General features: G+C 38.1%; 1 protein-coding gene across 1 annotated transcript in view; it reads left to right on the top strand.

The window, feature by feature from the left end:
- TNKS1BP1 (tankyrase 1 binding protein 1) overlaps positions 1-22,705 on the top strand; it is a 127,373-nt gene extending 104,668 nt beyond the window's left edge. Inside the window, exons 7-10 of the mRNA XM_053692275.1 lie at positions 4,770-4,911; positions 5,960-6,120; positions 12,785-12,894; positions 15,951-22,705. Of these exons, the coding sequence (XP_053548250.1) occupies positions 4,770-4,911; positions 5,960-6,120; positions 12,785-12,894; positions 15,951-16,008 (471 nt within the window). The 3' untranslated portion in view covers positions 16,009-22,705. The remainder of the gene's footprint in view (positions 1-4,769; positions 4,912-5,959; positions 6,121-12,784; positions 12,895-15,950) is intronic.
- Positions 22,706-24,691: the final 1,986 nt, after the last annotated feature.

Genomic DNA, 24,691 nt, shown 5'->3' with positions numbered 1-24,691 from the left:
GGTTTAGGAGAATAGAACAATGGAAAATCCAATTACACTTGGTATCACATAACGTTTTAAACAAAATTCTGTGGTTGTATAAACACATTTGTAATTCACGGTATTGAAAAATGTCACAGTTTTTTATTAAACATACGGCTAGATCCCGAGTTTTGCGTTTAGAGGCTGTGCGGTGCTAACGAGCAGTTTTGTCTCACCGCTCACTTACATACAGAGCTGGTATTATGAGTTTTCAGAAACCCGTCGTTAAAAGACAAGAAGTGAGCGTTGAGCAAAATTTTGCTCATTACCGCACTCCAATACCAGCGCTGCTTAAGTCAGCGGTGAGGTGGTGTAACGTGCTCATGCACGATTTCCACATAGGGATCAACGGGGAGAGCCGGCTGAAAAAAAGGCTAACGCCTGCCAAAAAGCAGCGTAAAACTCGTTAACGCAGCCGCATTGATTCCTATGGGGAAATAAAAGTTATGTTTACACTTAACACCCTAACATGAACCCCGAGTCTAAACACCCCTATCTTATACTTATTAACCCCTAATCTGCCGCCCCGACATCGCCGACACCTACATTATATTATTAACCCCTAATCTGCTGAACCGGACACCGACGCCACCAACATTATACTTATGAGGAAAGTTTGTATTTATTTTAACTAGGTAGAATAGTTATTAAATAGCTAAAATAAAGACAAATTTACCTGTAAAATAAAACCTAACCTAAGTTACACTAACACTACAATATAATTAAATAAATTAACTAAATTGAATACAATTACCTAAATTAAATTAAATTAGCTAAAGTACAAAAAAAACACTAAATTACAGAAAATAATAACCAAATTACAGATATTTAAACTAATTACAACTAATCTAATAGCCCTATTAAAAAAAAAAAAAAACCCTAGCCTAAACTAAACTACCAATAGCCCTTAAAAGGGCCTTCTGCGGGTCATTGCCCCAAAGTAATCAGCTCTTTTACCTGTAAAAAAAAATACAAACAACCCCCCTAACAGTAAAACCCACCACCCACACAATCAACCCCCCAAATAAAATACTAGCTAAAAAAACCTAAGCTCCCCATTGCCCTGAAAAGGGCATTTGGATGGGCATTGCCCTTAAAAGGGCAGTTAGCTCTTTTGCCGCCCAAAGTCCCTAACCTAAAAATAAAACCCACCCAATACACCCTTAAAAAAAACCTAACACTAACCCCCTGAAGATCGACTTACCGGGAGAAGTCTTCATCCAAGCCGGGCCAAAGTCCTCAACGAAGCCGGGAGAAGTCTTCATCCAAATCGGGAGAAATGGTCCTCCAGACGGGCAGAAGTCTTCATCCAGACGGCATTTTCTATCTTCATCCATCCGGCGCGGAGCTCGCATTCCATTGGCTGACTGGATCAGGTAATAGGATTGAACTTCAATCCTATTGGCTGATTGCATCAGCAAATAGGATTTTTTCTACCTTAATTCCAATTGGCTGATAGAATTCTATCAGCAAATTGGAATCTAAGGGACGCCATCTTGGATGACGTCACTTAAAGGTACCTTCATTCAGCTTTAGTCGTCGGAAGAAGAGGATGCTCCGCGTCGGGTGTCTTGAAGATGGACCCACTCCACGCCGGATGGATAAAGATAGAAGATGCCGTCTGGATGAAGACTTCTGCCCGTCTGGAGGACCACTTTGCCCGGCTTGGATGAAGACTTCTCCCGGCTTCGTTGAGGACTTCGGCCCGGCTTGGATGAAGACGGTTTAGGGGTTAATAACTTTAATATAGTGGCAGCGACGTTGGGGGTGGCAGATTAGGGGTTAATAAATTAGGTAGGTTGCGGTGACATTGGGTAAGGCAGATTAGGGGTTAATAAATATAATGTAGGTGTACTCCTATTATCAAATTTTGGTATCTTTATTTGAAAAGGCCGGAATGTAAGCATGGGAACCAGACCATTTTTGGTTTATCACCCTGGGTAGCACTTGCTGATTGGTGGCTATATTTAACAACCAATAATCGAGCTCTACCCAGAAGCTTTATAACTGTTGTTTCGAGCGAGCCTGAAGGCTAGCACGGAAATAGGGGTATCAAGCTCCATTCGAAGCTTGATAATTCAGCCCCTAAGAGAACAAAGAAAAATTGATAATATGAGTTGCTTAAAATTGCATGCTCTATCTGAATCACGAAAGAAAATTTTGGGTTTCATATCCCTTTAATTCAGGAAAACAAAACAATACTGTAATAAACTTTCATTACTTTTTTTGGACAGTAAAGTCAAAATGAAATGTTCCTGATTCAGAGCATGCAATTTTAAACTACATTCCAATTTACTTTTATCTAATTTTGCTTAATTCTCTTGGTATCCTTTGTTGAAGGGAATACCTAGGTAGGCTCACTAGCACTAATAATGCACTACTGGGAGTTTACTACTGATTGGTGGCTGCACATATATGCCTCTTGTCGTTGGCTCCCTTAATGTGTTCAGATAGCTTCCAGTAGTAAATTGCTGCTCCTTCAAAAATGGATATCAAGAAAATGAAGCAGATTTGATAATAAAAGTAATCTGACAAGTTGTTTAAAATCGTATGTTCTATCTGGAACACTTTTTATTTGTGTTTCCTGTCCCTTTAACAATGGTTGCTCTACTCATACCCTGTGTTAAAACAGAATGTCAAAGGTTTCACACCTGTGTCTGTATCCTCTCCAAATCTATTGTCTACATTTTTCTTGTATCAAGAATATTGACTGTACAACTATCAATTTCTCCTGATTAAAGGGATGGTAAGGTCAAAAAATTTCTATTTCGAATTGTACAAGGTTGCTAATAACAAAAATTTGATCAAATACCTTGCGCTGCAATGTTTTATCCGTTCTCTTGCTATTACGGCTAGAAAGTTGGAGGATTTCCAAACCCATTGTGAGGCTTATTTGCATAAGCTAATCACGGTGGGCAACCTGTGTTCTCCCTTTCTCTTTAGTTCCGGGTACTGTGTGCTGGAGTTAACGCATGTGCATTCAGTTCAAGAGTTCGCTGTCCGGTGTCACTGCAGTTTTGGTCCCTATACGTGTGCGTCTAATTTTGCAAAAGTCTTTTGTTATTGCTGTGCCCATGCGTGAGAGATCCGGAAAAATTGTGCATGTGTTGTGGGCAGAGGCTTAACTAGAAACCACAGGGCCCAGGTGCAATAATCTAAGAAGGCTCCCCCCACCCCAAAAAGTGAATTTGATACATATCTTTTTTTTTTAACATTTAACACAGAAAAAAAAATGTGAATCAGATTACATGTCTGCAAAAGGAGGTACCCTGTGCCCACAGTCTGTGAGATGGTCTGACCCCCTATTACTGTATATAGTGATACTGTTTAACCCCCCAGTACTGTATATAGTGAGTTATTGACACAGTCTGTAATCTGCCAGTGAGATGGCTGGCCTGATCCTACCCACCCCAATACTTTATAAAGTGACCACAGTAGTCAGTGACATGGTCCAGCCTCTCCGTACTGTATATAGTGGTACTGTATAGTGACACTGTTTACCCCCCATCCCCCAATGCTGTAGTAACAAGGTCTGTAATTTGCTGGTTCCACAAACATACACACACAGTCACATACATACATACACACATACATGCATAAATACACACACAGTTACATACATACATAAACACACAGTCACATACATACATACACACACAGTCACATACATACATACATACACATACATACATACACATACATGCATAAATACACACACAGTTACATACATACATACATACATACACACACAGCCACATACATACACACACAGTTACATACATACATACATACATACATACATACACACACAGTCACATACATACATACATACATACACATACATGCATAAATACACACACAGTTACATACATACATAAACACACAGTCACATACATACATACACACACAGTCACATACATACATACATACATACATACACATACATACATACACATACATGCGTAAATACACACACAGTTACATACATACATACATACATACATACACACACAGCCACATACATACACACACAGTTACATACATACATACATACACACACAGTCACATACATACATACACACACAGTCACATACATACATACATACACATACATGCATAAATACACACACAGTCACATACATACACACACAGTTACATACATACATACATACATACACACACACACATAAACACCAATGGGTAAAACAGAAAGACTAACCCCTGTAGTCTGAGACACTAGTGAAGCATCATGTCACACTCACTTGATATCAGTGCAGGCAGTGGCAGGTCAACATTTTTCATTAAAAAGCTGGGGGCCCAGTCGCAATTACGACCTCTGCACCCCCTGTATTTTCTCCCCTGGTTGTGGGAGTAAAAATATGGAAATCTATTACAAACAGGTGGGCAGTTTAGAGAATGAGTAGGGCAGCCGTTTCTGGTGGGGCTGGGAATCTTGACGTCACATCGATATAATAAAAACATTTTAAACGGTGTTAGAGGCTTCGGTTTTGAGAAATAGTAAGTTCAGATGTATTACATGATAATTTATGAACCTTGTGTATGTTAATATATGTTAATATAATGCTGACTTTTCTAATCCTTTAAGGGCTTTTGCCAAGAAAACAAAAGTATAACTAAAGCTATTGCGCTGTATTTCATGGTATATTCAGGGTTTTTAATTTCTGTGTCGGTAAAAACCTCAGCTATTTAGTATCAACATGATCTCATGGTAGTATTTTTTTCTGTAGGGTACTGAAGTTTTAGACACCTCTTCCTTGAGAGGTAGAGCGTCACTTGGCAGAAAAAGATGTCACAGAACTCCGCCACAACAAATATGCACCTCTCAAGGAGAGACAGATCCTGGATATTGGATGTTCAGAGATTCTACAGGTACTAATATCCTTACTGCATTTCTCTTTCCACTAGTTCAATTAAAGGGACACTCAAGTCAAAATGAAACTTTCATGATTAAGATAGAGCCGGCAATTTTAATCAACTTTCTAATTTACTAAATTAGAAAGTGGCTTAAAATTGCATGCTCTATCTGAATGCTGAAAGTTTAATTTTGACTAACTATCCTTTAAATTGAATAACTGTATATGGACAAATTATCATTGTGCGGGCAGACATGATCCGCTGTAGGGGGTCATGTCCGCCGCACGTTGATAAATGCAGACAGCATACACTGTCAGCATTTATCATTGCACAAGCATTTCTAGTGAAATGCTTGTGCAATACCACCCCCTGCACATTCACGGCCAATCGACCGCTAGCAGGAGGTGTCAATCAACCCGATCGTATCCGATCGGGCTAATTGCTGTCCGTCTTAGAAAGGATAAAGTATGAAGCAATGTTAGCACTTCCATTCAGGTGCTCGCTGCCAGCCCCGGTTCTCCCAAACCATTTGTTCCAGAAATTGTTTTAACTTTATGCTCTTGATAAAGGCTTCTTTTAGCCGAAACGCGTTTAGCTGTATTTTAAATGAAAGCTGAAGCTGCACCTGAAGACACCTTTGTGATGATTTTAATAAAAGGCTTATTTTAACTGCAATCTCGTGAGTATAACCAGTTTGTGCGCCTACCACATTGTCTGAAATCTGCTACACTATTGTGAGCTCTTTTATTTTGGAGGTGAAAGCAACAAGGTTAACTCAGAGGACGTGGGCAGCTTGGTTCTCTGGAGGTGACACAGTGACGCCACTTTCAACACTTTCTAATTGCTGTCCGTCGCCTCAGAGGTGCCAGACGAGTTAAGGAGCAGCGATCTTAAGACCACTGCTTCTTAACTTATGTTTCAGCGGAAACTGAAACTACGGGGGTAGATTGCAGCATCCCCTGCTTGTTAAATCTACCCCTGTGTCTATTCAATAGGGGTGTGCCACAGTCACTGTTTATTAATATTTATATTCTTCCTTGCTTTTTTGTCTTCAAACTTATAGAACCTCATCCAGAGAGAGTATCTGATATGGAGGCAGAACAAGCGGGGACCTCTCCTGCTCCAATTTCTGATAGCTCCCCCTCCCCTGAAATCTCTTCACCTGGAAAGTCTCACTCAAAGAAAAGTGGAATATTTGCGTCAATCACACCAAGTCTTCTAAAGGTATAGACTAGACGTAGTATAACCTTATGCTTAAACCAGGCATTCTTAAAGTCCCCCACAATGATTGTCATTACCACCTCTTGTGGAAGTTTCTTCCACCCTTTCTGTAAAAAAGTGCTTCCTCAAATTACTCCTGAATATACTACCCTTCAACTTGAGATCATGCCCTACTGTTCTTGAATTTTTCTTTTTATGTAAAATACTCGCAGTTTCAGCTTTAATAAGCCCTTTAATATACTTGAAAGTTGCTATCATATCACCTCTTTCCCTTCTCTCCTCTAAGCTATACATATTTTTGTTATTGAACCTCTCCTGGTAGGTTTTATTTTTTAGACCATGTACCATTTTGGTAGCCCTCCTTTGCACATATTTTATATCCTTCTGAAGATTTGGGGCGAGATTACATATACGACGCAGGCTTCAGCGTAACTGCTTAAACCCACGTCGCCCGTAAATTTCCCTCACACATCATCGAATCACATAAACCCCGCCGGCAGTTCATAAAGTGCCGTAAGTCGGATAAACTAGCGATGTCCAGAAATGTGCGTAAATACAAATTTCTGGAGTCGCCAGTCACTTACGGCATGTTACAAACTGCCGGCGCCCAAGAAAATAAAAAAAAAACTTAAATCACCCGTAAAAGTCTAACCCGCCTCCCAAAAATAAACCAGACATGTAAAAAACCCTATATCCGCAATCCCCCTACATTGCAACTAATCAATAAAAGTATTAACCCCTAAACCAACAACGCAATATGCCTAATTAAATTAATAACCCCTAATCCACCATTCATCCACATCGCAATCTCCCTAAAATATGTATTAACCCCTAACCCGCCATTCACCCACATCACAAACTACCTAATAAATGTATTAACCCCTAACCCGCCATTAACCCACTTCACAATGAACCTAATTAAACTATTAACCCCTAAACCGCCATTAACCCACATCGCACTTAACCTAATAAATCTATTAACCCTAAACCGCCAAACACCCACATCACAATTAACCTATTTAAATTACTAAGCCCCCTAACCTTACAACCCTCAAATTAACCCCAATTACCTAAATTTAAAAATACTAAGTTACAATTAAAATAAAAAACTACTTTAAAAATAAAAAACTAAATTTAAATAAATCTAACATTACAAAAAATAAAAAAAATCTAACATTACATAAAATAATAAACCAAATTATCAAAAATAAAAAAATTAAACCTAATTCCTATCGCCTAGATTTAGAGTTTGGCATTAGCCGTCAAAACCAGCGTTAGGGGCTCCTAACACTGGTTTTGGGCTACCGCTGGTATTTAGAATCAGTCAGGAAAGGGTCTAACGCTCACTTTGCAGCCGCAACTTTTCCATACCGCAGATCCCCCTACGCCATTTGCGTATCCTATCTTTTCAATGGGATCTTTCTAACGCTGGTATTTAGAGTCTTGGCTGAAGTGAGCGTTAGAAATCTAATGACAAAACGCCAGCCGCAGCAAAAAGCCAGGAGTTAAGAGCTTTCTGGGCTAACGCCGGTTCACAAAGCTCTTGACTACTGTGCTCTAAAGTACACTAACACCCATAAACTACCTATGTACCCCTAAACCGAGGCCCCCCCACACCGCCACCACTCTAATAAAAAATTTTAACCCCTAATCTGCCGACCGCACACTGCCGCAACCTACGTTATCCCTATGTACCCCTAATCTGCTGCCCCTAACACCGCCGACCCCTATATTATATTTATTAACCCCTAATCTGCCCCCCCCAATGTCGCCGCTACCTACCTACAATTATTAACCCCTAATCTGCCGACCGGACCTCACCGCTACTTTATTAAATTTATTAACCCCTAAAGCTAAGTCTAACCCTAACACTAACACCCCCCTAAGTTAAATATAATTTAAATCTAACAAAATAAAATAAATCTTATTAAATAAATTATTCCTATTTAAAGCTAAATACTTACCTGTAAAATAAACCCTAATATAGCTACAATATAAATTATAAATATATTGTAGCTATTTTAGGATTTATATTTATTTTACAGGCAACTTTGTATTTATTTTAACCAGGTACAATAGCTATTAAATAGTTAATAACTATTTAATAGCTACCTAGTTAAAATAATTACCAAATTACCTGTAAAATAAATCCTAACCTAAGTTACAATTAATCCTAACACTACACTATCAATAAATTAATTAAATAAATTAAATACAATTATCTACAATTAAACCTAACACTACACTATCATTAAATTAATTAAATAAATTAACTACAAATACCTACAAATAAATACAATTAAATAAACTAACTAAGTTACAAAAAATAAAAAAATAATTTACAAACATAATAAAAATATTACAACAATTTTAAACTAATTACACCTACTCTAAGCCCCCTAATAAAATAACAAAGCCCCCCAAAATAAAAAAAAATGCCCTACCCTATTCTAAAATTAAAATTGAAAAGCTCTTTTACCTTACCAGCCCTTAAAAGGGCCTTTTGCGGGGCATGCCCCAAAGAAATCAGCTCTTTTGCCTGTAAAAAAAAACACACAATACCACCACCCACATACCCTAATCTAACCCAAACCCCCCTTAAATAAACCTAACACTAAGCCCCTGAAGATCTTCCTACCTTGTCTTCACCACACCGGGTATCACCGATCGGTCCTCCAGAGGGTCCCGAAGTCTTCATCCTATCCGGCAAGAAGAAGTCCAGAAGAGGCTCCAAAGTCTTCATCCTATCCGGGCAGAAGAGGAGATCCGGACCGGCAAACATCTTCATCCAAGCGGCATCTTCTATCTTCATCCATCCGACGACGAGCGGCTCCATCTTCAAGACCTCCGGCGCGGATCCATCCTCTTCTTCCGACGTCCTAACACAGAATGAAGGCTCCTTTAAGGGACGTCATCCAAGATGGCATCCCTCGAATTCCAATTGGCTGATAGGATTCTATCTAGCTGTTCCGATCAGCCAATAGAATGCGAGCTCAATCTGATTGGCTGATTGGATCAGCCGATCGGATTGAACTTGAATCTGATTGGCTGATTCCATCAGCCAATCAGATTTTTCCTACCTTAATTCTGATTGGCTGATAGAATCCTATCAGCCAATCGGAATTCGAGGGACGCCATCTTGGATGACGTCCCTTAAAGGAGCCTTCATTCTGTGTTAGGACGTCGGAAGAAGAGGATGGATCTGCGCTGGAGGTCTTGAAGATGGAGCCGCTCGTCATCGGATGGATGAAGATAGAAGATGCCGCTTGGATGAAGATGTTTGCCGGTCCGGATCTCCTCTTCTCCCCGGATAGGATGAAGACTTTGGAGCCTCTTCTGGACTTCTTCTTGCCGGATAGGATGAAGACTTCGGGACCCTCTGGAGGACCCATCGGTGATAACAGGCGTGGTGAAGACAAGGTAGGAAGATCTTCAGGGGCTTAGTGTTAGGTTTATTTAAGGGGGGTTTGGGTTAGATTAGGGGTATGTGGGTGGTGGGTTGTAATGTTGGGGGGTGGTATTGTGTTTTTTTTTACAGGCAAAAGAGCTGATTTCTTTGGGGCATGCCCCGCAAAAGGCCCTTTTAAGGGCTGGTAAGGTAATAGAGCTGTTAACTTTTGTAATTTAGTATAGGGTAGGGCATTTTTTTATTTTGGGGGGCTTTGTCATTTTATTAGGGGGCTTAGAGTAGGTGTAATTAGTTTAAAATTGTTGTAATATTTTTATTATGTTTGTAAATTATTTTTTTATTTTTTGTAACTTAGCATTTTTTATTTTTTGTACTTTAGTTAGTTTATTTAATTGTATTTATTTGTAGTTATTCTATGTAATTAATTTATTGATAGTGTAGTGTTAGGTTTAATTGCAGATAATTGTAGGTTTTTTTTCTTAATTAATTTATTGATAGTGTAGTGTTAGGTTTAGTTGTAACTTAGGTTAGGATTTATTTTACAGGTAATTTTGTAATTATTTTAACTAGGTAGCTATTAAATAAAGTTGCCTGTAAAATAAATATTAATCCTAAAATAGCTACAATATAATTATTATTTATATTGTAGCTATATTAGGGTTTATTTTACAGGTAAGTATTTAGCTTTAAATAGAAATAATTTATTTAATAAGAGTTAATTTATTTTGTTAGATTTAAATTATATTTAATTTAGGGGGGTGTTAGGGTTCGAGTTAGAGTTAGCTTTAGGGGTTAATACATTTATTATAGTAGCGGTGAGGTCCGGTCGGCAGATTAGGGGTTAATTATTGTAGGTAGCTGGCAGCGACGTTGTGGGGGGCAGATTAGGGGTTAATAAATATAATATAGGGGTCAGCAGTGTTAGGGGCAGCAGATTAGGGGTAGATAGGTATAATGTAGGTTGCGGAAATTGTACGGAGCAGCAGATTAGGGGTTACAAAAATATGCAGGTGTCAGCGATAGCGGGGGCGGCAGATTAGGGGTTAATAAGTGTAAGGTTAGGGGTGTTTTGACTAGGGTACATGTTAGGGTGTTAGGTGCAGACTTAGGAAGTGTTTTCCCATAGGAAACAATGGGGCTGCGTTAGGAGCTGAACGCTGCTTTTTTGCAGGTATTAGGTTTTTTTCAGCTCAAACTGCCCCATTGTTTCCTATGGGGGAATCGTGCACAAGCACGTTTTTTAAGCTGGCCGCGTCCCTAAGCACCGCCGGTATTGAGAGTTGCAGTGGCGGTAAATTATGCTCTACGCTCCTTTTTTGGAGCCTAACGCAGCCATTCTGTGAACTCTAAATACCAGCGGTATTTAAAAGGTGCGGGGAAAAAAACCCAGCATTAGCTACGCGGGTCGTTACCGACATAACTGGAAATCTAGCCGTCTGAAAATAAAAAAGCCCCCCCAAAATAAAAACACCCCTAATCTAAATTACCAATAGCCCTTAAAAGGGCCTTTTGTAGGGCATTGCTCTAAGTTAAACAGCTCTTTTGCATTAAAAAAATACTAAGTCCCCCCTCTAACAGTAAAACCCCCCCACCCACCAAATGCCCCAAAATAAAAAACCTAACACTAAAAATCCTAAACTACCCATTGCCCCTAAAGGGGCATTTGTATGGGCATTGTCCTTAAAAGGGCATTCAGCTCTTTTACTGCCCTTAAAAGTGCATTCAGCTCTTTTTACAAGTGCCCATTACATTTTTAATCTAAAAAATAAAAATAAATAAAAAATCCTAACTCTAAGCCCCAAATAGGTACTCAACGTTCCTGAAGTCCAGGGGAGAAGGTCCTCTTCCAGGTGGCGGTGAAGTCTTCTTGGAACCGGCGACATCTTCCATCTTCATCCAGGACCAAGCCGATGCAGAGCGGAGATGACCGCAGAACTGAAGACTTGCGACCCCGGAACTGAAGACCTGCAACCGCAGAACTGAAGACCGGCGACCATGGAGTGTGGAGGATCCTCTTGAATATTGAATGCAAGTCACGTGTTTAAATATGGCGTTACTTGCATTCCTATTGGCTGATTTAAATTCAAATCAGCCAATAGGATGAGAGCTACTGAAATCCTATTAGCTAATTTCAACAAAACTGCGTAAAAACCGGCGTGGCCGGCTTTTGCGTGCGACACCTATATGTAATCTTGCCCATGATCTCTAGAACTGCACACAATACTCAAGATGAAGCCTAACTAATGATCTAAACTTAAAAAAGTGGAGTAGTAAAACAAATTATCATGTTCTTGAGATAAAGGCAATAATAGAATAATGGAAATGCTGCCTTTATTATGTTTTACAAATATTTGTAGCTTTGAAGAATAATAACTTCCTTTTTTTATGAATGGTAGGATTGCTAAGCAGGATTTTCTGTGTGATTTATAATTTTGAATCATGGAGTAATTGTAAAGTTTTTATTGCAATTATATATTAAAAATAAATATAACTGGAGCAAAATTAGGATTAAAAGGACAATTTGAGTTTTTCTATGTGCAATATTTGTTGTGAATATAGGAAATCGCAGCTCAGAATAAATGTTTTTAAAGAGAAATGCAATTTTATAAATAAACAGAAATGCTGTTTCATAAATAAAAACAAACAATATGTTAATAAAGGCAAAATTAATGGGATATAAAATGTATATATATATATAAATGTCATAATTCAACTATAGTATATATATATATATATATATATATATATATATATATATTGATTTTGTTATTACATTTACATTGATCTCATGGTATTCTTTGATAAAGAGCATATTTAGGTAGGTAATGTGCATGTATCTGAATAACATTGTATGGTGTTTAACAGTGTTGTATCCTCTTGAGCAGATGCTGCCATACAGTGCTATAGACACGTGCTTGCTCCTGAGCCTGCCTACCAATAAAGGCAGTAAACTGGATAACACAAATTGTACAATTATCTGGATCATGAATTATTTTTTTTATAAGAGACATGTAGATAAAGTTATGTTCAAAGCATATATAAATAAATCAAACAAATTGCTCTCTTACTTTTTAATTTTGTATCCTTTTCTTATGCATTTTTTTTAATGTCAATCCGCTTTTTTATCTTTCTCACTCTTTCTACCATTTTTATTCCCCTGACTTTCTCTCTTTCTCTCTATTAACATTTCCTTCTTTGTCCTGTTTCTTTTCTTTCTCATTTATTATTTTACTCTTTTTTTCCTCATTCTTCTGGCAGGGTCGTCGTCTCAAATCACGCAATAAAAGCTCAGTAGAGGGTACAGCAAAAGAAGAGTCAGAGGAGTCAAAACTGTCCCCAAAATCTCCAGATAAAGACAAACAGGATGGGTAAGTCATATCACATTATACCACTCAGCATACACACTCACTTTATCAGGTACACCTTGCTAGTACCATGTTGGACCCCTTTTGCCTTCAGAACTGACTTAACTCTTTGTGGCATTAATTCAACAAGGTGTTGGAAACATTCCTCAGAGAGTTTGGACCATATTTACATGATAGCTTCACACAGTTGCTGCAGATTTGTCAGCTGCACATCTATGATGCGAATCTTCTGTTCCACCACATCCAAAAGGTGCTCTATTGTATTGAGATCTGGTGACTGTGCAGGCCATTGGAGTACAGTGGACTCATTGTCATGTTCAAGAAGCCACTTTGAGATGATTTGAGCTTTGTGACATGGTGCATTATCCTGCTGGAAGTATCCATCAGAAGATGGGTACACTGTAGTCATAAAGGTATGGACATGGTCAGTAACAATACTCAAATAGTCCGTGGCGTTTAAACGATGCTCAATTGGTACTAAGGGGCCCAAAGTGTGCCAAGAAAATATCCCCACACCATTACACCACCACCACCAGCCTGAACCATTGATACAAGCCATGCTTTCATGTTGTTTACGCCAAATTCTGACCCTACCAACTGAAAATCGAGACTCATCAGACCAGGCAACGTTTTTCCAATCTTCTATTGTCCAATTTTGGTGAGCCTGTGTGAATTGTAGCCTCAGTTTCCTGTTCTTAGCTGACAAGAGTGGCACCCGGGTGTTCTTTTGCTGCTGTAACCCATCTGCTTCAAGGGTCAACGTGTTGTGTATCTCAAACCAGTCTGCCCATTCTCCTCTGACATCAAAAAGGCATTGTTGTCCACACAACTGCCACTCACTGGATATTTTCTCTTTTTTGGACCATTCTCTGTAAACCTTAGAGATGGTTGTGCGTGAAAATCCCAGTAGATCAGCAGTTTTTGAAATACTCAGACCAACCCGTTTGGCACCAACAACCATCTCACATTCAAAGTCACTTAAATGCCCTTTCCTCCCCATTCTGATGCTCGGTTTGAACATCAGCAAGTCATCTTCACCACATCTAGATGCCTAAATGCATTGAGTTGCTGCCATGTGATAGGCTGATTAGCAATTTGTGTTACCAAGCAATTGAACAGGTGTACCTAATAAAGTGGCCGGTGAGTGTAAATCATTTATCTGTATGTATATTTTTGTGCTATTATATCAATTTCCTTTTTTTTCTTAAAGGGACAGTCTACTCCAGAATTTTTATTGTTTAAAAAGATAGATAATTCTTTCATTACCCATTCCCGAGTTTTTCTTAACCAACATGGTTATATTAATATACCTTTTACCTTTGTGGTTACCTTGCATCTAAGCTTCTGTCAAATGCTTTCAGATAAGAGGCGGCCTTCAAGGGCTTAGAAATTAAGCCTACCCAGGTTTAGCTTTCAACAAAGAATACCAAGAGAACAAAGCACATTTGATAATAAAAGTAAATTGAAAAGTTGATTAAAATTGCATGCCCTGTCGGAATCATGAAAGTTTATTTTTGACTAGACTGTCCCTTTAAGTTTGTAAAAAATGAATAAAATAAATAATTCAAATCTGCTTTAGAAAACTCATGTGTCGATCTCATAGTGAACTAATACATATGCTTGTATGCATGAGTTTGTGAGGTTTACATTTTTGCAGCTTTTATACACAGGCCAAAAATGATATAACATATATAAAATGACCACATTAATAATATAGAGCAATGCAGCCCCTGCAGGAACGTAAATCTCTGTATTGCACATGCTAACGCAATGTGCACAATACAGCTGTCAAAAAGCCGGCAATGTGACAGATCTGTGAATGTGCGTCACTTCTGCCACAGAGTGAAGGGATAACTATTCTCCAAAATAACAGTGCCCAGTACAAGGATTTGGTGCTTGACAAGTTAGTTCCAGTAAGGAGTTCGCAATGAGAACAGCTTTAAAGAGAGATGCTGACACAGGTCTAGATTACAAGTGGAGCGCAAATTAGCTCTCCCGCCCGCGCATTAACTTCGCTAGACCGAGGCTTTTTGTGCGCATTGGGTTGCACTCTTATTACAAGTTCAAAGTAAAAAGTAAATTAAAAAAAATATTGCAACCGCATTTATTTCTTTTCCCTACTATTTATTTAAAGGAAATATCAATTTGAAATAAAAGCATTTTTGCAATATACTTTCATCAGCAGAAATGCTTCTATTACAAGTAATTACTGTTTTTCTATGGCATACGCACATATCCTGTGAGGACCCATGCACCTGTATTTAAACACTCTGGGGCCAAATTATCAAGGGCCGAATGGCTCCTGATCCCCATGATTCCATGCGAGCCTTCAGGTTCGCCGGAAACAGCAGCTAAGAAGCAGCGGTCTTAAGACCGCTGCTCCTTAACTGGTCCGCTGCCTCCAGGCTGCGGACATCAATCAGCCCAATCCTATACGATCGGGCTGATTGACACACTCTGCTAGCAGCTGATTGGCCATGAATCTGCAGGGGGTGGCATTGCACAAGCAGTTAAACAGAACTGTTTGTGCAATGTTAAATGCTGACAGCGTATGCTGTCAGCATTCAGCAATGTCTGTCGGACATGATCCTCTGAACAGATCATGTCGGACAGACCGTTAATAAATCGGACCCATGTCTACGGAGAGAGCTGGCGGTTGTGTGTATTGCTTCTGAAGATATAATTTGTGTCATACAAGCTTCTGCATGGTGTTTGAATGCAAGGGCACAGGTCCTCACAGGATATGTGCGTATGCCGCAGAAAAATAGTAACTTTAACTAGAATTATTTTTACTACTGAAAGCATATTGCAAAATGCTTATATTTAAAATTGAAATGCATCTATGCACATTTCATTGCTGACCTTACTATCCCTTTAACTTTCTAAAAATACAAAAAAAGAAAATTTCTTATCATTTGAGGTTTGTGCAGATATACATACCTTATATTTCACTTATTACAACAAATTATGCTATTTTAATTATTACAAATGTAAACTGTGTTGTCTATAAATGTGTCTATTATGAGCCCTTAAAGTTGTTTCTGTTTTGTCTGTTTCAGGCACTCCCTGAACTGGCTAAATGCTTTGAAAAGAAAAAAGAAAAACACACCAAAGTGATACCTTTTAGATCTGATGCCTTAATAAAAGTTTATTAATGTTATTTTTTAAATTGTATTTATCTTTGTCTTATAATCTGTTTTTCTTGTTGTTTCCTTCACTCTTCCATCCTATTTCTATATTTTATACTACTTTCTTAATGGCCTTGGTTCATTAAAGCTTTCTGGTCAGCGAGACCTAACAGAAAGATATAGGCATATGATGTTCAGAAGCTCCCTAAGGGATATTCTTTATGATGTTCAATGCATTATTTTCAGTTTTACTTATCTTAAACTATATTTTATGTATTTAGGAATACAATTTAAACAACCTACAATTTTATTTAAAGGGATACTAAACCCACATTTTTTCTTTAAGGATTCAGATAGAGCCTGTAATTCTAAGCAACATTCTAATTTACTCCTATTATCAATTGTTCTTCATTTTCTTGCTATCTTTATTCAAAAAGCAGGAATGTAAAGCAAAGGAGCCGTTCCACTTTAGGCCTTGCAGTGTTGACATCATTGGCTGGAAAAGGTCTTTCAGGGGGTTTCTTTAAACAAACCCCTGAAACAGGAGTTAAGAAGCAGCATTCTTAAGACCGCTGCTCCTTAACTCGTTTACCACCTCTGAGGCTGCAGACAGCAATTCCGCCTGATCGCATATGTTCTGGTTGATTGACGCCCCCTGCTAGCAACCGATTGGCCGCGAATGTGCAGGGGGCGGCATTGCACAAGCATTTCTAGTGAAATGCTTGTGAAATGATAAATGCCGACAGTGTATGCTACAGCGGATCATGTCCGCCCGCACATTGATAATTCTGCCCCATTGTCTCACTTCTATACTTGTGAGGTATTCTCAAAACATGAAACAAAATTTCTAAACTGAGAGAGAAAAAATAACATATATACAACTAGAAGTAAATACAAATTGAATTTTCACTAAAGGCATAGCATTTTGATTTATATTCTCTTCAAATGAAGATTTTTTAAATATATATATATTATTTTTTTTTGCAGAAAAAATAACATATATACAACTAGAAGTAAATACAAATTGAATTTTCACTAAAGGCATAGCATTTTGATTTATATTCTCTTCAAATGAAGATTTTTTAAATATATATATATTATTTTTTTTTTGCAGCGTTATAATTTAACATTGGATGCTGCTTTCCAGAAATGCCATTACATTGAGTAATACCTCACAAAGGCCACAATTCTAATTTATTACAAATTTCCTTGTGATAACATTGTACATATGCTTGAGTGATTTTTGGCTTAATTTTCTAAGCTGTTTAAAACCATTTGAAGATATGCTGTTTAAACCAATAAAACTGCATGAGTTATGTATACAGTATTTCAGGAAAATCTTATTAAGCAAAACAAAAAAAGGAAGAAATAGATTTTTCACAGGCTATTTAATACGTTTTTTTTGTAGGGAATATAGCAGATCACAACGGAAATAGACAATAAATACCTCTTGATTTTATGTAGAAATGTGCTTATGCCACGCTTCTTAGAGACGCCAAAAAGCATATTCTGTAACCTGCAAATGCTGCAACTCAAATAGCTGGTAAAGGTAACTGGCATCATTTTAAGAACCTAGATTAAATTTTTTGATTTTTGGCCTCTCTAGGGAAAAGCACAAAAATAAAATACATACAGGGCTAGATTACAAATTGAGCGCTGAATTATCGCGCATGCGCTAATGGGAAAAGTTGCGGTCGCGCTATAATTAATCAGTCATTACAAGTGGCTGGTTATTGTTACCGCGAACTTGCGGTAGCAATTAGCGCTTATAAAATTAACCAAAGATCAGATATCTGGTTAATTTTATAAATGTGCCCCAAAAATACAAAACAAATGGCACTAAAAAGTTCCTTTACATTGCGGTCTATGGGAACTGTGTGCTCCCTGTAAATATATATGTATATGCTAATATACATATATATTTATGTGTTAATATGTGAATATACACTGACTTCAGCTGATTTTCTTCATTACAAATTCATCTTGAACTCCTACTACTCTGCCCTTAATCTCCACAAGCAACACTACTTCTCTACTCTTATCTCTAATCTTTCTTCAAACCCAAAACGTCTGTTCTCCACTTTCAATACTCTCCTCCGCCCTCCCCCACTTCCTAATACAACTTCTCTGTCAGCTCAAGACTTTGCCAGTCACTTCATTAACAAAATTGATTCCATCAGACATGAAATCAGCTCTCAACACAATTCCATTCTCCCCCCCCCTCAAATACTCTCACTCAACCACACCCCTCATAACCTGAAACTTAGTTCATTCTCCCCTGTTACTGAGGACGAAGTTTCAGCACTTATACTGCGCTCTCGCCTCACTACCTGCCCCCTTGACCCTATCCCCTCACAGCTGCTCCCCTCTCTCTCTGCTATCCTTACCCCTATGCTAACACACATTTTCAACCTCTCCCTCAGCACTGGTACATTTCCCTCATCAATGAAACATGCACTGGTCACACCTATCCTCAAAAAACCTTCCCTTGATCCTACCTCCCCATCCAACTACCGCCCAATTTCCCTCCTCCCTCTTGCTTCAAAGCTTCTTGAAAAACTAGTATATGCACGCCTATCCCATTTCCTTACGTTAAACTCTCTTCTTGACCCGCTGCAATCTGGATTTCGTCTCTATCACTCCACAGAGACAGCTATTGTTAAGGTCACCAACGACCTATTTACAGCTAAATCAAAAGGCCACTTCTCTCTGCTTATCCTCCTTGATCTGTCCGCAGCCTTTGACACTGTCGACCACCCTCTTTTGCTTCAAACCCTCCAATCCTTCGGCATCTGTGACACAGCCCTTTCGTGGCTCTCTTCCTACCTGTCAAACCGTACCTTCAGTGTAGCCTTCTCTGGAGCCTCCTCTGCCCCGTCACCACTTTCTGTTGGAGTACCGCAAGGCTCTGTCCTCGGTCCCCTTCTCTTCTCAATCTATACGTCATCACTAGGTTCCCTTATTAAGTCCCATGGTTTCCAATATCATTTGTATGCCGATGACACCCAAATCTACTTCTCTGCACCAGAACTATCTCCTTCCTTGCTAACCCGTGTCACTAACTGTCTTTCTCACATCTCTTCCTGGATGTCCTCTCACTACCTCAAGCTAAATCTCTCCAAAACTGAGCTCCTCATTTTCCCCCCTTCTTCCAAAATCTCCACCCCCAATATCTCTATAACTGTCGACAACTCCATCATTACCCCTACCCTGCATGCCCGATGTCTCGGGGTCACATTTGACTCAGATCTTTCCTTCACTCCTCACATTCAGTCCTTGGCTACAGCCTGCCGCTTCCACCTTAAAAACATCTCTAAAATTAGACACTTGCTTACACAAGACACAACTAAGATTTTAATCCACTCTCTCATTCTTTCCTGCCTTGATTACTGCAACTCTGTCCTCTCTGGTCTCCCCACCTGCCGCCTAGCTCCTTTACAATCCATAATGAATGCCTCTGCCAGACTCATCTTCCTTACACGTCGCTCTTCATCTGCTGCGCCTCTCTGCCAATCCCTTCACTGGCTTCCTCTTGCCTCTAGGATCAAACACAAAACTCTCACTCTTACATACAAAGCCCTCAACTGCACTGCTCCCCCCTACATCTCAGACCTTGTCTCCAGATACTCTCCCTCCTGTCCCCTTCGCTCTGCTCATGACCTCCTACTCTCCTCCTCTCTTGTCACCTCATCACACTCCCGTTTACAGGACTTCTCCAGACTGGCTCCCATCTTGTGGAACTCTCTGCCTCGCTCCACAAGACTCTCTTCTAGTTTTAAAAGCTTCAAGTGCTCCCTAAAGACTCTACTGTTCAGGGACGCATACAACCTACGCTGACCTTTCCTATTACCAGTTCCTCTCCTCCACTGCAATCCCCTGAACCCTCTTAGCATGTAAGCCTAAGAGTCCAGCTGTTTGTAGATCACCTTCTTAAGAGCTGACTACAACAGTGCAACTCTTGGCAGGGCCCTCAACCCTATAATTGTTTTCTTGTACTCCCCTTTGTTTATAGCGCTGCGGAATCTGTTGGCGCTCTACAAATAACCGATAATAATAATAATAAATATATACAGTATGTATATAATCAGATACATATATATTTAAACTTGCTGCCATCACTGCAGAACAAAAAATACCAGCACACATTAGCATGCACTGGTATTACACCGTGGAGCACAAATATCGCTTTCATGAAAGCGATAATTAGTGATTCGCTTGTAATCTGGACCTTAATTCCCCTTTAATAAAAGAGCTAAGACTGCAACCAGATCTTTTTTAATGAATCAAGGCTACATTTCTCTTGTTTGCTCTGTCTTTCTAATTTTTATTTTGTTCTTTTCAGATTGTTACATTCTTTCTTTTCCTCACATTTGTCATCTTGCAATGCCAGCATTTTGTACTTTATATCTGACTCTGTGTCTTTGCCAAAATCTGATTCTTTTTTTTTAATGTATTTTAAACAACTGTAATTTGTTTAATTTGTGTAATTACGCATTTGTAATTGATAATAAGTAAATGATACAGAACATGCCAAAAAGCTATAAATTAAATAGTATCCATTTTCAGAACTCTTTTTGTTTCTTATAAATATATCAGGGTTTTACACCTATGACTTACTGTGGTTTTTTAACTGTAGTACAACTACATTTTATTATCAGGATTATTATTTTAAAGATCAAACATTTCTGGGTTTTTTTTAATCTTTATATTCATGGTCCTTTATCCAGACAAGATTTGTTGACAGAGCTGTTTCTGCACGGACTTTTAATTATTACTCCCACATTTGTCCTAAGAGCCCAAAATGGAGTGAAAACAAGGTCATACTATACTATAACAAATAAGAAACAAAATAATAAACACTATTAGATTTTGTAATGAAAAAGTGCTTTCTGTTGTGATCTTGTTTAATAATACACTTAATTTTATAAAGTTCTTTTAATGTGATAGTGAAATAAAGTATTAACAGTCTATACATTACCATATACATATACCATTATATATATATATATATATATATATATGTGTATATTAAGTACAATTCCCTTCTCTCAATAGTACTTATGTTTCCCCGTATTAAAGGCTTTAGACCAGACATCCTCAGACTTGGCCCTCCAGAGGTTTTGGAACTCCATTTCCCATGATGCTCAGCCAGCATATGAGCTGGCTGAGCATCATGGGAAATATAGTTCAAAAACCTCTGGAGGGCCAAGTTTGAGGCTGTCTGCTTTAGACATTTAGAGCTGTACACTTGTGCTCCTTCAGTAATGGATATGACCAGTTAACCAATCAAGGCCAGCATACACGTCTATGCTCCAATCACTAGCCATATCATCATTGTGGAAGGCACAGAAACACACTGGGTTCACATTTTTGAATATATGTTAAACACCCAAACAGGGGTTAAAGCAATAGTGACAGAGAAGGGAAGTGGTTATAAAAGAAAATGATCTAACAAAATAGTATTTTGTTTTTACACTAGAATATCGCTTTAAAGGGATATACTACTCAAAGTTTTTCTACCAAGTATATGAAAACGCAGCAGTTAAAAATAATTTTTGCATAAAAAACCTGTAAGTTAAACCTGTTTACATAGAATGTAAAATTAACAGGAAGTGCAAAATTGTGTACAAACTGAGTCACATGACTCTAATGCTCATTGGCTGACTGGAACAAATCAAAAAGATTTTAAAAGGTTTTATTTAGCATAAGAACATTTTTTTTTTTTACATTTTGAAATACAAATATATTCTAAATAATTATCTTTTAGATAAAGAAAGTAACATCCTTTTTAATGTATCCACATGAACTTCAAAGGACAGTGCAGGGACAAGTGTGCTACCTACAGCATTACCATTCATAAAAAAGCATACATAGGGTTGTTACGTGATATTGCCTTCATCCTGTGAATGTAGATAATTTCAGTATGTGTATTATTTTAGTAATACGCTAAGAAGTGTCTCCTTTTTTTTTTTGTGGCTGAGAAGAAAAACATGCCTCGGTTTTGATTGCACTGACATCATAACTGAGATATTGTTCCCCTAATAAATGTCTTCTCATTATTTTGGCCCAGATTACAAGTGGAGAGCTATTGATAGTTCAGGGTGTGCGCTATCAATATTGCAGGCCTGCGCTCAGAATATTGCACAGTTTAGTATTACAAGGTAAAAAGGTTTTACCAGAGAATGTTTAGCATAGAATCTCTTTAGCATGCCCTATATTTTCTAAACATAACTCATATTACAAGATGTGAGTTACAACAGCGCTAAAAAAAATTTAACACAACTTGAGAGCTGAAGTAAAGTGTTAGGGCTTGAATAAAAGTATAACAAAACACTTGCAAAACGTAGTAAGACAAAGTATTACACACAGACATATGCATACATATATATATGTTAAACCCCTTGTCATATACCCTACCCCTTTAGCCCCTTAACTGCTGAGCCATTTCCACCCCTGTGCTGAGCTGTTTTGGAGTCGTTAGATGCTTCTCATATTTAAGCCCTACTGTAAGCCATTTGTCAGTGAGAAACCCACTCATATTAAATATTGTTGTTTTCAGCAGACCCAGCAGATTCAATTTATGTTATTATTTTATTTATATAACATGGTATGTAAGAACCCAACAACAAAATGTGTGAAAAAAATGTATATTTTCATTAAAATTTTAATAAAGGTTTTACACAATTGTTTGTGTGTTTTTCTTTTATCTAAACACTTTAGTTAAAAGAAGAAGGTAGTACCATCATATAAATAGGGGCATTGGGATATGATTACATAACTTTGATGTGCATATATGGGCTCCCATAAGACTATTCTCAAATAAATGTGGCCTTTTTTTTTTTAAAGAGGGGCTTTAAAACTTTAAAACAAGGGGTCCTGGGGTCTTTAGGCCTTTTAATGGCCTATTATAACAATGTTACAAACAATGCTTTGTGGGGTTTTTTCTAAACTTTATAAACAAAAGGAGGGGTTATCCTCATATAATTCATGGCTTTGGGTATATTTATATAACTTTGATTTGCAGGCAGGGGCTCCCATGAGCCTCTAGTCAAAGTAAATGACATTTATTCATAGGCAGGCTGCTTTTAGGTTAGTGGATCCGGAGGGGCTACTCTATTGGAACAGGTTTGCAATAAGTTAGTGGGAGGGAGAGCGTTGGAGGGATTCCTATGGCTCCCAGATAAGGCAGTACATGGATATTTAGTTATTGGCTCTAAAGATTCCTTCCTCCATTGATTTGAGGTAGTTTAAGTTGTCCACTACTCCTTGTCATTTTGACTGTTTGGCAGTGAACTCCTGTCTCCATTCCGTCTCCCAGGAGGTAACATCATTAGTTTTTACTGAAAGGGTGTCTTGCAGGAGACACATATAGTGTGCCAAGAGTGGTTTATACAAAAAGTGCAAGTAGTGAGACAGCAAACTCTTTAATCTGCGCACGTAGGACAGGGACTCTGCAACAATCCCTTAGATCCACAACAATCAACAAATGTCCACAGCGCTTCTCAGGTTACTCAAGATTCTTTATTGATTACTCAGACATCCAAATGATAAGAGACATTTCGGGTAACAACCCTTACTCATGCTTTACATATGTGCTTATTACCTTCACCTTTTATACATTTTAAAACAGTCACAATTCGCGCCAACCACCATATTAGTTGCTCTGCTGCCCTCTTGTGGTGAAAAACCATCATTACACCTTTTATTATTAAAAAAACACACAAAGATTAAAAACATGCTGACTATAAACATAGCAACAATAAATATCACACGTTTGCCTATTACTGTTTAACCTTTTTCATACCTTTACTGTTTTTTTCATATATTATTCAAATATTAGTAAATTTCTATTAATTCTTAAAGGAAGACTGCCCAATCATATTCTCTGTTCATACCTTTTGGTACCAAACTTTCTAATTCCCTGATCCAGAACATTTCTTTTTGCTTTAACAATCTCTCTCTATTGCTGCCGTTCCTTTGAAGACCTACACTGTCTATGATCTGCCATCTAAGTTGACTTATTTGGTGGCCACATTCATTTTAAAAAATGATGTGATACCGGTGCTTCTGTGTTGTTATTCCTAATATTGGACCTGTGTTGTGACATCCTATCTCTGGCCATATGTATGGACTCGCCTATATAAATTAGCGAGCATGGGCATTTTATTAAATAGACTATGTGTGTAGATTCACATGTGTAGTAATCTCTAATAAAATATTTTTTTACCTTTCCTTGGGTGAAAAAAACTATTGCCCTTTATCATGGAACTGCAACTCATGCATCCCAAACATGGGAAGCATCCCAAATTTTTCTTGTTTAAAAATGTTTGTCTGTCTTTCTTTTTAGATCCTACATCAATTTTTATTAGATGATCCCCTAGATTTTTCACTCTTTTATAGGCCATAAGAGGTACTTCTTTGAATTCATTAATCTCTTTATTGCAATCTTTTAGAATATGCCAATGTTTCCTCACTATATTGCTAATCTTATTGCTTAGTGGGTTGTATTGTGTCACAAGTACTAGCCTATTCTGTTTTCCCCCTTTGGGTTCTTTCTTACTTTCATGAATAGCCTTAATTTGGTCATTAATGAGTGGTTCTGGGTACCCCCTTTCTTTAAATTTATCTTTCATTTCCTGTATTCTTTGTTTTTTCACATTTTCCTTACTTAC

Source organism: Bombina bombina, chromosome 9 (assembly GCF_027579735.1).
Source record: "Bombina bombina isolate aBomBom1 chromosome 9, aBomBom1.pri, whole genome shotgun sequence".
NCBI classification, from domain to species: Eukaryota; Metazoa; Chordata; class Amphibia; order Anura; family Bombinatoridae; genus Bombina; species Bombina bombina.
The sequence above is the reverse complement of the archived record's forward strand: the minus strand, read 5'-3'. Positions and strand labels throughout refer to the sequence as shown.